The sequence below is a fragment of the Crinia signifera genome, chromosome 1, assembly GCF_055691185.1.
Source record: "Crinia signifera chromosome 1, ASM5569118v1, whole genome shotgun sequence".
Lineage (NCBI taxonomy): Eukaryota > Metazoa > Chordata > Amphibia > Anura > Myobatrachidae > Crinia > Crinia signifera.
Window position 1 is genome coordinate 368,922,932 of NC_139217.1, and position 12,697 is coordinate 368,935,628.

General features: G+C 40.9%; 1 protein-coding gene across 1 annotated transcript in view; it reads right to left on the minus strand.

Annotated features, from left to right (window-relative positions):
• The window catches only part of TMEM132B (transmembrane protein 132B), a 486,016-nt gene that overhangs the window by 14,468 nt on the left and 458,851 nt on the right, over positions 1 to 12,697 (minus strand). Inside the window, exons 6-7 of the mRNA XM_083150609.1 lie at positions 11,696 to 11,901; positions 7,222 to 7,495 (exon numbers count right to left, since the gene is read on the minus strand). Of these exons, the coding sequence (XP_083006735.1) occupies positions 7,222 to 7,495; positions 11,696 to 11,901 (480 nt within the window). The remainder of the gene's footprint in view (positions 1 to 7,221; positions 7,496 to 11,695; positions 11,902 to 12,697) is intronic.

The following is a 12,697-nucleotide window of genomic DNA, read 5'->3' on the forward strand; positions in this document are numbered from 1 at the left end:
GCCAAGCGAGGAGGTATAGATTGAGAAAAGCAGAGGACCTAAGACTGAGCCTTGCGGAACTCCGACTGACAGAGGTAATGAAGATGAAGTAGAGTCAGAGAAGCGAACACTGAAAGAGCGATCAGATAGGTAAGATGTGAACCAGGAAAGGGCTGTATCATTAAGACCTAGGGAGTGTAGTGTTTGTAAAAGGAGAGTGTGATCCACAGTGTCAAACGCAGCAGAAAGATCTAGAAGAATAAGCAGTGAGTAATGGCCTTTAGATTTAGCTGTTACCAGATCATTCACCACTTTAGTCAGTGCTGTCTCAGTGGAGTGTTGAGAGCGAAAACCTGATATATATACAAGACCAAGTACTTACAGAAAGTTGTGCCCTTCACCCAGCCACGCTCACTCCCGGAGGCAGGTGACGTCATCTCTGCGCATCAGCGCCGACGGCCTGACAGCTCAGGGGGCGTGGACTCACCGGAGTTCATTGTAACCATGGAAATGACAACTTGTCAACGGAGCCAGTGCTCGCAATGAAATGCTCTGGCCGCCGGCGGTAAAGGCATTGATCATCACTCTGTGTGAACAAGAGGAGAATGCGCTGTTCATGAGAAAGGGTTACAATGAACAAGTGATAGTAATATGTGCAAATAAGTGAAGAGAGGAAAACATGTTAAAAAAGAACGACATGGACTATGTCAGCAACTGTGTCGACACCTACTGTGTGTCGAATGGTGAATATATTCACTGAAAGACTGCTGTGTTGCCCAGCGGCACGTCACTGGCAGTGGAGTTACACACCTCAAAGTCAACAACAACACCCCAGAGGGTGGGGGGAACGGGGGAAAGGGGAAGGGGGAATGACAGAGAGGGGAAGACAGCGATCAAACATGTGAGCGTAAATGACAAGGGAATGTCAGTCCAATTGGTGCCCATTACAAGAATGGAGTAAATGATAGCTGCTCATTTAGTCCTGAAGGGTAGATGGTTTGCAATTTGTAGATCCACAGTGTCTCACGCTGTAGTAAGGTCTTGCCTCTATCACCTCCTCTACGATTGGGAGGTATCCAATCGATCATTTTGCATTTGAAATTGGTAATTGAATGATTAAGTTCCTTGTAATGTCTCGCAACTGGTTGGTCCATCGATTTCCCTTCAAGTGCGGCTCTGATGTGGGAGCGATGTAGGGCAATTCTTTCCTTTAGTTGGCGAGTGGTTTTGCCTATATACAATAATCCGCACGGGCAGCGGATTTGATAGACAACGTAGCGGCTGGTACAGGTGAGGGGGTATTTAATTTTGAAGAGTTTACCTGATGCCGGGTGTCTGAAGGTATCACCTGTCTCCATAGTGCTGCATGTAGCGCAACCCGTGCAGCGGTAGTTGCCAGGTTTGCGAGATAGGAAATGACTGGGTCTAGCAATGTCCATGCCTGTAACGTCATTGTGGACCAGGACATCTTTGAGATTTTTGCCTCTGCGGTATGAAGGCAGGATCCGAGTGTTGGTTAAAGATTTAAGAGCCGGATCATTCGCTACGATGGGCCAGATTGTTCTGGCGGAATTCATCAGCGATTTACTGGAGGTGCTGAAGTCCTGTGGCCATACAATTCTGTTGTTGTCTGGGGTTTTGCTGCTGGGGTTCAAGGCTTCTGTTCTGGAGACGGCAAGCGCTTTGGTTTTGGCTTTTGTCAGGGTTTTGTAATGATATCCTCTTTTGAGGAATTTCGCCAACATGGCATTAATTTGGATGACTTTATCAGTGGGGTCACTGCAGATGCGCACAATTCTCAAAAATTGAGAATATGGGAGAGCCTTCTTGAGTGGAAGGGGGTGATGGCTTTCACCCTGCAGAATCGTGTTGCGATCTGTGGTTTTATAGAACATGGATGTGTGTAGAATGCCATTATCCTTTTGAGTCACCTGAACATCGAGGTAATGGACCGATTGGTAACTGCAATCAAAGGTGAGTTTGATCGTGGAATCAAAGCAGTTGATGTTCTTTATCACATCTTCAAATTCTGTTGGTGTCCCGGACCATAAAAGGAAAATGTCATCAATATACCTTGTATATCCCAATATTTTGCTGGATATGTCAGTGTCTGTAAAGAAGAAGTCTTCCTCTGTTTCAAACATAAAGATGTTAGCAAAGCTCGGGGCTACGCAAGATCCCATAGCGCACCCCGAGCTCTGGATGTACAGGGAGCCATTGAACAAAAAATAGTTTCTGGATAATGTTAATTCAAGAAGTTGTAGGAACAGGGATACATAGGGGCCGGAATAATTCAGGTTGTTAGTGAGAAATCGTTTGACTGATTGTATGCCCGCTTGGTGGGGAATGCTAGTGTATAAACTAGCTACATCAATAGTGCATAAGAGGCATTTGGAGGGTAGGGGTGACCAGCTGATAAGTTTGTTAAGAAAGGTGGTGGTATCTTTGAGAAATCTAGGATGTAACTGGATCAGAGGTTGTAGGTAATTGTCCAAATATTTTGAGATGTCGTAGTATAGTGAATCCCTCGCCGCAATTATCGGTCGGCCTGGTGGCGAGATGGCATTTTTATGCAGTTTGGGGATGGTATACAGAGCAGGAATGCGGGGCCAATCTTTGGTCAGTGCTTCCTTAATGGTGGGTGAGATCAATTGATCTTTTACGGCATTGTCTAAAATGTCGTCCAGTTCCTTCTTAAAGGTCAATGTGGGATCGTTATCCAATTTTCTGTATACTTTGTCATCCGATAGTTGTTTATTAATCTCTGCAGAGATTAATAAACAACTATCGGATGACAATGTACACAGAAAATTGGATAACGATCCCACATTGACCTTTATGGTCCGGGACACCAACAGAATTTGAAGATGTGATAAAGAACATCAACTGCTTTGATTCCACGATCAAACTCACCTTTGATTGCAGTTACCAATCGGTCCATTACCTCGATGTTCAGGTGACTCAAAAGGATAATGGCATTCTACACACATCCATGTTCTATAAAACCACAGATCGCAACACGATTCTGCAGGGTGAAAGCCATCACCCCCTTCCACTCAAGAAGGCTCTCCCATATTCTCAATTTTTGAGAATTGTGCGCATCTGCAGTGACCCCACTGATAAAGTCATCCAAATTAATGCCATGTTGGCGAAATTCCTCAAAAGAGGATATCATTACAAAACCCTGACAAAAGCCAAAACCAAAGCGCTAGCCGTCTCCAGAACAGAAGCCTTGAACCCCAGCAGCAAAACCCCAAACAACAACAGAATTGTATGGCCACAGGACTTCAGCACCTCCAGTAAATCGCTGATGAATTCCGCCAGAACAATCTGGCCCATCGTAGCGAATGATCCGGCTCTTAAATCTTTAACCAACACTCGGATCCTGCCTTCATACCGCAGAGGCAAAAATCTCAAAGATGTCCTGGTCCACAATGACGTTACAGGCATGGACATTGCTAGACCCAGTCATTTCCTATCTCGCAAACCCGGCAACTACCGCTGCACGGGTTGCGCTACATGCAGCACTATGGAGACAGGTGATACCTTCAGACACCCGGCATCAGGTAAACTCTTCAAAATTAAATACCCCCTCACATGTACCAGCCGCTACGTTGTCTATCAAATCCGCTGCCCGTGCGGATTATTGTATATAGGCAAAACCACTCGCCAACTAAAGGAAAGAATTGCCCTACATCGCTCCCACATCAGAGCCGCACTTGAAGGGAAATCGATGGACCAACCAGTTGCGAGACATTACAAGGAACTTAATCATTCAATTACCAATTTCAAATGCAAAATGATCGATTGGATACCTCCCAATCGTAGAGGAGGTGATAGAGGCAAGACCTTACTACAGCGTGAGACACTGTGGATCTACAAATTGCAAACCATATACCCTTCAGGACTGAATGAGCAGCTATCATTTACTCCATTCTTGTAATGGGCACCAATTGGACTGACATTCCCTTGTCATTTACGCTCACATGTTTGATCGCTGTCTTCCCCTCTCTGTCATTCCCCCTTCCCCTTTCCCCCGTTCCCCCCACCCTCTGGGGTGTTGTTGTTGACTTTGAGGTGTGTAACTCCACTGCCAGTGACGTGCCGCTGGGCAACACAGCAGTCTTTCAGTGAATATATTCACCACTCGACACACAGTAGGTGTCGACACAGTTGCTGACATAGTCCATGTCGTTCTTTTTTAACATGTTTTCCTTTCTTCACTTATTTGCACATATTACTATCACTTGTTCATTGTAACCCTTTCTCATGAACAGCGCATTCTCCTCTTGTTCACACAGAGTGATGATCAATGCCTTTACCGCCGGCGGCCAGAGCATTTCATTGCGAGCACTGGCTCCGTTGACAAGTTGTCATTTCCATGGTTACAATGAACTCCGGTGAGTCCACGCCCCCTGAGCTGTCAGGCCGTCGGCGCTGATGCGCAGAGATGACGTCACCTGCCTCCGGGAGTGAGCGTGGCTGGGTGAAGGGCACAACTTTCTGTAAGTACTTTGTCTTGTATATATACATGCATGTATGCACCACTTTTTCATGTCTTGATAAAAGGGACAAGATCCCTGAAACGTTGACCATCATCTGACTCTTGTTGAATTATTTCTGAGTGCCATCCCTCTATTGGACTTGTATCATTCTTTTTTGGAAAGGCACCAGGACAGCTGTACTTGAGCGGCGAGTGCCGGTCCTCCTGGACTATTATATATATATATATATATATATATAGCAGTGTGGATTATCCGGCACTCAAACAACCAGCGGTAGAAGCTTGCACGGGTGCCTTCACAAAACCTCAGAACTCGTTCAGGAGATGAGGTCCCAATATATAATCACTGGATGCGGATCCAGTGATTATATATATATATATATATGTATTTACGTGGGTACAGGTAAGGTCACTCGTCAGACTGAAGTTTTTAAATCATTGCTTTATTTCATCATATTCATACGCTGCCAACACTCTGGTCAACGTTTCGACCCGAATTAGGGCCTTTATCAAGACTTGTTTTGACAGCCATCATAAATACATCGAACAAGTACACACCTTGCGGTGTGGAGAGAGTAGCAACACGATCTGTTGCACGTGCCAATGCCAATTATATAATATAAATTTCGAATTCAGAACATTCTTATTTTTCCCTGAAAACAGATGTACAAAAGTTTGTATGATTATCTAGGCCAAATAGCTAATGGCATTTGGGTGATACAAAACAGAATTTCTGACAGCTGAGACCTCATCAGTCCAGTGTATCCAGGAGGCATTGCCAATGTTAGATTGTCACTGTGTGCAGCAATGTTACACCATAAGTGTGTATATCATTGCTGTACGCAACAGTATATTTGGGTATATATAGATACATATCTATATGTATATATACTGTGTATATATATATATATATATATATACTGTATATATATATATATATATATATATATATATATATATATATATATATATTGAGAGAGATAGATAAGAAACGAGAGAGACTCTTATATGCACTGAAATAAGGATGGGAGAGAGAGATAGTCGTGTTTAATTGCTGGAGAAAATATGTTTTATGATTGCCTTGATTAAAGGACTGAGCCAGGAACATTTTGGATAATCATATTTATTTGAAAACATTGCCTAAACACCTACACTGTACGCTGCAATTTGCAGAATAATAAGGTTATATATAGATTGTTTTATAGCAATGCACATGCGGTGGACATACAGCAAAATCGCATTGAGGGCCTGATTCAGACCTGTTTGCTAGGCTGTGTACACTCACAGCCTAGCAAACAGGTCAGCACCACCCACCGCCCTGCTGAACGCCTACCTCCCCTCACCGTCAGCGCCGTCCGCAACCAAATCTCAAAAATTGCTTTTATTATCGTCGGAGATTGGCGACAAGGAGGCAGGGGTTGACGTCATATTATGTCAGCCACCCGCCCCGAGCAGGCATCGGCCTGCCTGCATTCCTAATTGAATGTCCAGCATTTTTATGGGGACTCACTACATATGTGTGATACGCGCTTGCGCAGACAACTCCCCCCCCCCCCCTGAATCAGGCTGTGAGTCATATAGATTCCTAAATGATCACTCTGATTCCTTGATCAACTGTCAAATGAGCACATAATAAAAAAATGTCAAGTTATTTGTTTACTAGATAACTTTAACATACAGTAATTGGTTGGGCTCTACATTTCTACTGATATTTTAATTGTTATTTAAATTATGCAGGAGAGGAAACCATGTACTGAATGACCTAATGACGCTTTTCTTTCAATGTGGAGACATTGCTGCATGGAGTAGGCAAAGTTTGACATAGGGAAATACAATATTTTTGTCCTTGGTTTTATCTCTTAGAAAACTTTTGAAGTGGAAGAAACTTTCTCTGTGATGCAATAAAGGAAACTTAAAAAACAGAGTTATATTTTAGTTAATGGGGTTTACATACTAAAATGGAAGTTCTATTGAAGATGGTGTGTTGCTATGAGAAACCAATCAGAATCTTCTTATTTATTTAGCACCTTCTGGAAGATAATAAACTCTAATTAATTGCCCATAGAAACATCCCATTTTCAACAGAACTTCCATCTTAGTAGATAAACCCCTATGTTTCTGAAAACAAGTGCACATACTTTGTAAAGTACCCTTATACGTACAATAATCCCACCATGGCCCTAACTGTGCGTAATTTATATATTCTACACATACAGTACTTGCGTGGGTTTCCTCCCAAAATCCCAACATTTACTGGTAGGTTAATTGGCTGCCAATAAAAATTAACCCAAGAATGTGTTTACGTGTGATGTGGTAGGGAATATAGATCGTTAGCTCCACTGGGGCAGGGACTGATGTGAATGTTCAAATATTCTCTGTAAAGCGCTACAGAATATGTCTGCGCTATATAAGAAGCTGTTAATAAGTAAATAATATATAAAAGAAAACCTGGAATCCTTGCTATTTATTGGTGAAGGATATCATCAAAGTATTCTGATTCAATCATTTATTTATTGTGTAAAACTGTATATCATGACAGCTTTCAATTAATATTGTACTTTTGTACCATTTTTATACACGGTTAGTAACTTGATTGATAACATAATAAGAACCTAAGCCAGCATACTGTGTTCTCAAAATAAGTATCTATATTATAATAATAATAACAACAAATATTGTTCTACATCTTATTGAAAGACATTACACAAATTGTCCAAACATTCCTATTACAATTTTACCTGGACTGTAGTTATCCCTTGGTCACGTCCTACTAGAACCTTCCCTGCTTCCAGTGTAGCAATTTTGGGTTCTTCAACCTTTATAAAGTCACTCACAAGGTCAGTAATGTCAAACTGCCAATCAGGACCAAGCATGTATGTTAGCTGTCCACCAACATCTGAGGACTCTGCGACAAACTGAGTGAAGACACGAACCATTGCATGCTGGTACTGCAGGGAACACCCACGCCCTTTCTTCTCATCGTCCTCTTCATCTTCACTATCTCTTGTTGGTCTACAAAGAAATTCATTGAGTGATGAAACATGTAAAGTAGTTCTCTGCGTTCATGTTGTAGTGGAAATTCTATTAAATATTGCACAATAATATTTTATGCTATGTCTTAGTTTTTCTTTAGTCAAACAATGATCATTAAGTTTATGATCAATGATGTTTAAGTTCCAAGTTCACCAATAGCAAGGAAAGCCATTAAAAAATAATTACACTGTAAATTATTTAAGATCAGACTAGCATGATTTAACCTGTTACTGAATTACCTAAAGCTCAATAATGTATTATTATAATTTTTTTGATCTTTAAGGACAACTTGAAATGCTGGGTTGATAACACAATAACACAAATCTAATTGGCTTCCTACTTGCCTCCATTTCCCTGCTCACAAGAGGACACTGCTGGCAAATGTATCTTTTTTGCTCACTAACATTCTTATTGATGTTATTATCTCAGCTTTCACTTGAATGATCTCTGCTGTCCCATCAGTAGTAGTAGTAGCTGTCTCCAAACCTAAATAATATGAGGGGAGATGTATGATGCTTTATAATAGAGAAGTGTTATCAGTGCACATTATATGTGCTGAAACTGCTTCTCCCCCATGTAGGATGGTGGCGGGGTATCGGTAAAGGACAGGGGAGCATAGTGCCCCTGACATTTTTGCCATTATCTAAAAGATAGCATGTGGATAATGCAGGGAAATGTACATATGATCAGCAGCACTTAACATTCTGCTACCTAAATCTATAGGTTTGGACAGCTGCAGGTTGTGTTGCCAATCTTCCACATTCCTGTCTGGAGCAGCTGCCAGCTCTGGTGCTGCACAGGAGATCACATGTGGGTAGCGAAATCTCACACATGCCCAGTAAAGCCAGCTAAACAGGGAGACACAACACTGATGCACTGTGTGCTCAATGGGTGATCCCCAGAGGAGGTAGTTTCCACTCCCTTGCTCAGGCAAACTGATCATAAATCTTGTCTGTGTCCTTCCTGCTTTGCTTCAGTAATAAGGAGAAGCAGAGAGTGCTATAGGTGCACGAAAAGTGCCACCACAATACATCTGCCCAATGAGTCCTTACTCTCTTTCCAACAACAAGCTAAATACAAAATTAAAAACAATAGGATACGTGCAACTACTCTTAACTGGCATATAACCACATAGTGTTCATGCAGCAAAAATAAAATGCCTTATAGAGAACTAGAAGAGGAGGTTAGTACAGCTATGATAAATAGCTAATGAAAGTGATAAATGAAAACTGCTCACTGTTTACAGATTTCTATAATGAGTGGTTCATGTTTTCTGTTTCCGCTTTCAGCCATCTCTAGTTATCCTAGCTATGGTGCGCCACTGGTAGCTAGACAACAATGACAGCTTTTTTATTGACAGCTAGTAACACTACTGACTTACAATAAAACACTTTCCTGACAAGCAACTATAATGGTAATTCCCCTACCTTGTGTATCAATCAGTTAATCAATCATTCCTCACACTGCTTGCACTGTAAACTAATTTGGATAGAGCCATCTTTACCTTCTGCTTCAAGAATATAAAATGCTTATGTCTTGACACCCTCACTGCAAACAGCTGTGTAAGATGTCAGGGCTTAATATCACAAATTATACTACTACTACTACTACTGCTACTACTACTACTAATAATAATAATACAATTACTGTACAGGTTAATGCCTCACTGAGACTCAACTAAACATGCTATGCTGCTGTAAAGTGCGCAAAGATCTGATTAGCACATTCTATTTTAAAAATGAAAGAGTTTGTTTTATCATTTAATGAACATACAATTAGAATGAATAATGTATATACCAGAGACATACTATACTGTACAGATGATGTCTCAGAAAATATATCCAATTATTTAAGAAAGTTTACTCACAAAATATCCTTCCCAATATTATCCATTTATTACTATAGGCAGCCACAGACCTACTGTAAGAGCGTAGTCTTTTTTTATCATCCCTGTCTATAGACGCTAGAGCTATTCAACATAATTTCCATGTAAAATAATAATTTATGACACTTGTTTCTCTTGAGTCCCTACCTCATGCATATAAGCAACAAACTATATTTACCAGACACACCTGCAACAGAGTATTTGCAGTAGTAGAAATGTCATAGTCCATTGTGTTCATTCCCTGCACAATCTCTATACAGTAATTTAACACAGAATGTAAGGTACCCTGTGGCAGTTGGTTTATGAAAAATAGGAACTATAAATTAATAACTGCCCCTGTAATTTCCCCACAGCCGGTCAGTTACAAGCTGGTGTGTAGTATCATCAAGGATAACATATTTTGATCTCACCAAGTATAAAAAAAATGACTTTATAAATATACGGTATCTAGGAATAGTCATTCCAATCTTCCGTTTGTCTAATATTTTTGTCTACTGAGTTTGACATGCACATTTTCCAGTGTCACAGCATACACCTGCATACAATTTCCATCTTATGTTGTGTATAAGGACCAAAGAAGGAGCTCCTCAGCTTATTCTATTATATTACCAACCTGTTCATAGCTCAAATAATATAGTTTGCTGTACAGCTTGTTAGAAAGATTTGCTGACCAATGCATTTACTTATATAAAGTAAGCTCTGCAGACAGGAAGACTTCCAGTGGGGACGGGGATGATCGAATACACATGGAGTTCCCATCCTTGGCCCCCGGAGAAGAGGCGCTCCAGTGCACAGAACGTGGCATACAACCCCGGGAGACCTCTTAGGTGAGGGGGCGATGGCCCCCGGTGATGGATGCAGTGCCACCCAGCCGGAGTTGGGCAGCAAGTGTGCGGCTGACAACCCCAGCATCCCAGCCTGCAGGATCCCCAACTGCAATGCCTGGTGGGAGATGCAGCGACTCCCCTGGCCTGGAGAATCCTCCGGCCGGGACTCCAGGAGGGACAACAACCAAGCCAGCATGACTGCAACCCCCAGCAAAGACGCCCCCCTGACTGAGACCCCAGTGGGGGGAGCATCGTTGGCCTGCAGGATCCCCAGCTGCAACCTCCAAATGCAGAGGTAGCCCGTCCACACTATGCGACCACCAGGGAATCCCAGCAGCGGCCCTCATGGTAGAACCTTCAAATTGGAGGAGGTAAGGCTCTTGCATCAGGGGGTAGCGATGCAAAGGCCCAGCTTCAGCCCCCGACCTCACTTCTCTCCCTCCACATTGTCTCCGTTTACTGTTACCTACTGGCCTGTTGCAATGACCAAGTGGTGCCATTGATGGCTGCCTGGGTGCAGAGCATCTCAGCCAAATGTGTTTATATATCCGTACTGTCTCTGTTTACTGTTACCTACCGGCCAGTTGCAATGATCAAGTGGCACAACTGATGGCTGCCAGGTTGCTGAGCAGCTCAGCCAAAATATGTTCCCCGCGTCTCTCCTGTCCTTATCCATCACCCTCTCCAGGGTACATCTAGTGTATATCTGTACACGTGTTATATACCTGAACTGTCACTGTTTACCTGTAACCTACCTGGCTGTTGCACAGAAATCCAAAACTAATTCCTATTATACGCAAGTATACCTGGCCAATAAAGTTGATTCTGAGGATATTTTATGTTGTCACTCAACAAAAAATATAATAGTGAAAATATATAACTTGGGAAGCAGCGCTAGTATTGTTATTTATGTTTTTAAAATGAATCTGCTATTTGTAATATGTCTTTTATTATCTACATTTTGCCATTGCTGCAATCATTTTGATGGCCCTTTGGGTTGTTTTAGGCCTAGTTGGACCCAAATTACAGCAAGTATGAAAACCACAGATCCCATTCATAATCTAGTCAGGACAAATGGTAAACTAATCAGAAGAAAACTGCATACTGTATGTCTGTATTTTATGCACAATATTTTTTAGATCTTTAACTACAAAACAGCTGAAAGTCTCTTGAATGATATTTCTGCTTGGACTGAAATCACCCTTTTAACTAATAAACCCTTGTATTGTCACAATATACATAATGGTATATTTCTTTGGTTAAGTACTCATTAAGGGATATGTTGAATTAAGGAAGTGTCATCAATAATTTAAAGATTTACTTCTGACTATAAATATATATATATATAAATGTTCATTAGACAGAAATTTCATAATTGGCTATAAAAATATATAAATGTGTAATACCAAATCTAAGCTGGGATTGGCCCTTATATACTGAACAATTTGAAGCCATCTACCCACGTACCTTTTATTAACAGAGACTGGGATCCTCCAGCCCTTGATCTGACTCAGTTCAGTATCGGATATCTCTATTTGCAGTGGAAGGCGTGGAGCCCATACGGTCACTTCCAGTTGGGTGGTTATGTGTTGGTATGTAAAATTTACAATGGTGTCTACTTTGCTTTTCATTTCTTTGCCATTAACGAAAATAGAGTCACATTTGTTGGAAACCTGAGTAAAGAACATATTAAAAGTTAATATTGTACCAAGGATGAAATTGTGAACAACATTTCATCAACTTACAGCATTCATTAAAGGGGAAAAATAAAAGATCCCATTAAAGTAATAAATAGAGTATAACCTGCTTCGGACTTGCTCATTCAGACTCTTGGGGTAAAATTTAATAGGATGAGAGAATCAAAAAGTGAGATATTTGGTAAAAAAATCTCCAGGTTTTTTTTTAAAGCGGCAATCAATTACACTGCAAAATCAAACTGGTTTTGCAGTGTAAATGATTGCCGCTTTGAAAAAAAACTGGAGATTTTTTACCAAATCTCTCACTTTCTGAATCTCTCATCCTATTAAATTTCACCCTTGGTATCAATGAATCCTTATGAACTGGCTATAAAATATGCTGATCACTGACTTTTAAAAACGCTGTGTAGCCAAAATGCATTTTTAAAAGAAAAACAATAAGAAGATTATCACCTAGAATTTGTAAAGAGATAGCAGGACATGTATTGCCAATGTTCCCCTCCAAATGGTTAAGAACTGTGCCAACAAAATTATTTGATTTTTGTCAAGTTGAATAAGTGGGCAGAACAAATTATTTTCTGAAAGAGATTCATTTATCATTGCAGCCTTTTGAAAAGTACTTTGCTGAGATCAGATTGTCTTGTTTAACTGAGAAATGAAGCAGATCAAACCATTTTTAAATAGATAGCATCGTAATGGTTCACATAAGGAGTTATAGACCCACAAAGAAAAAAAGATCAAATGTACATTAAAGATCATTTTTTCAAAATCA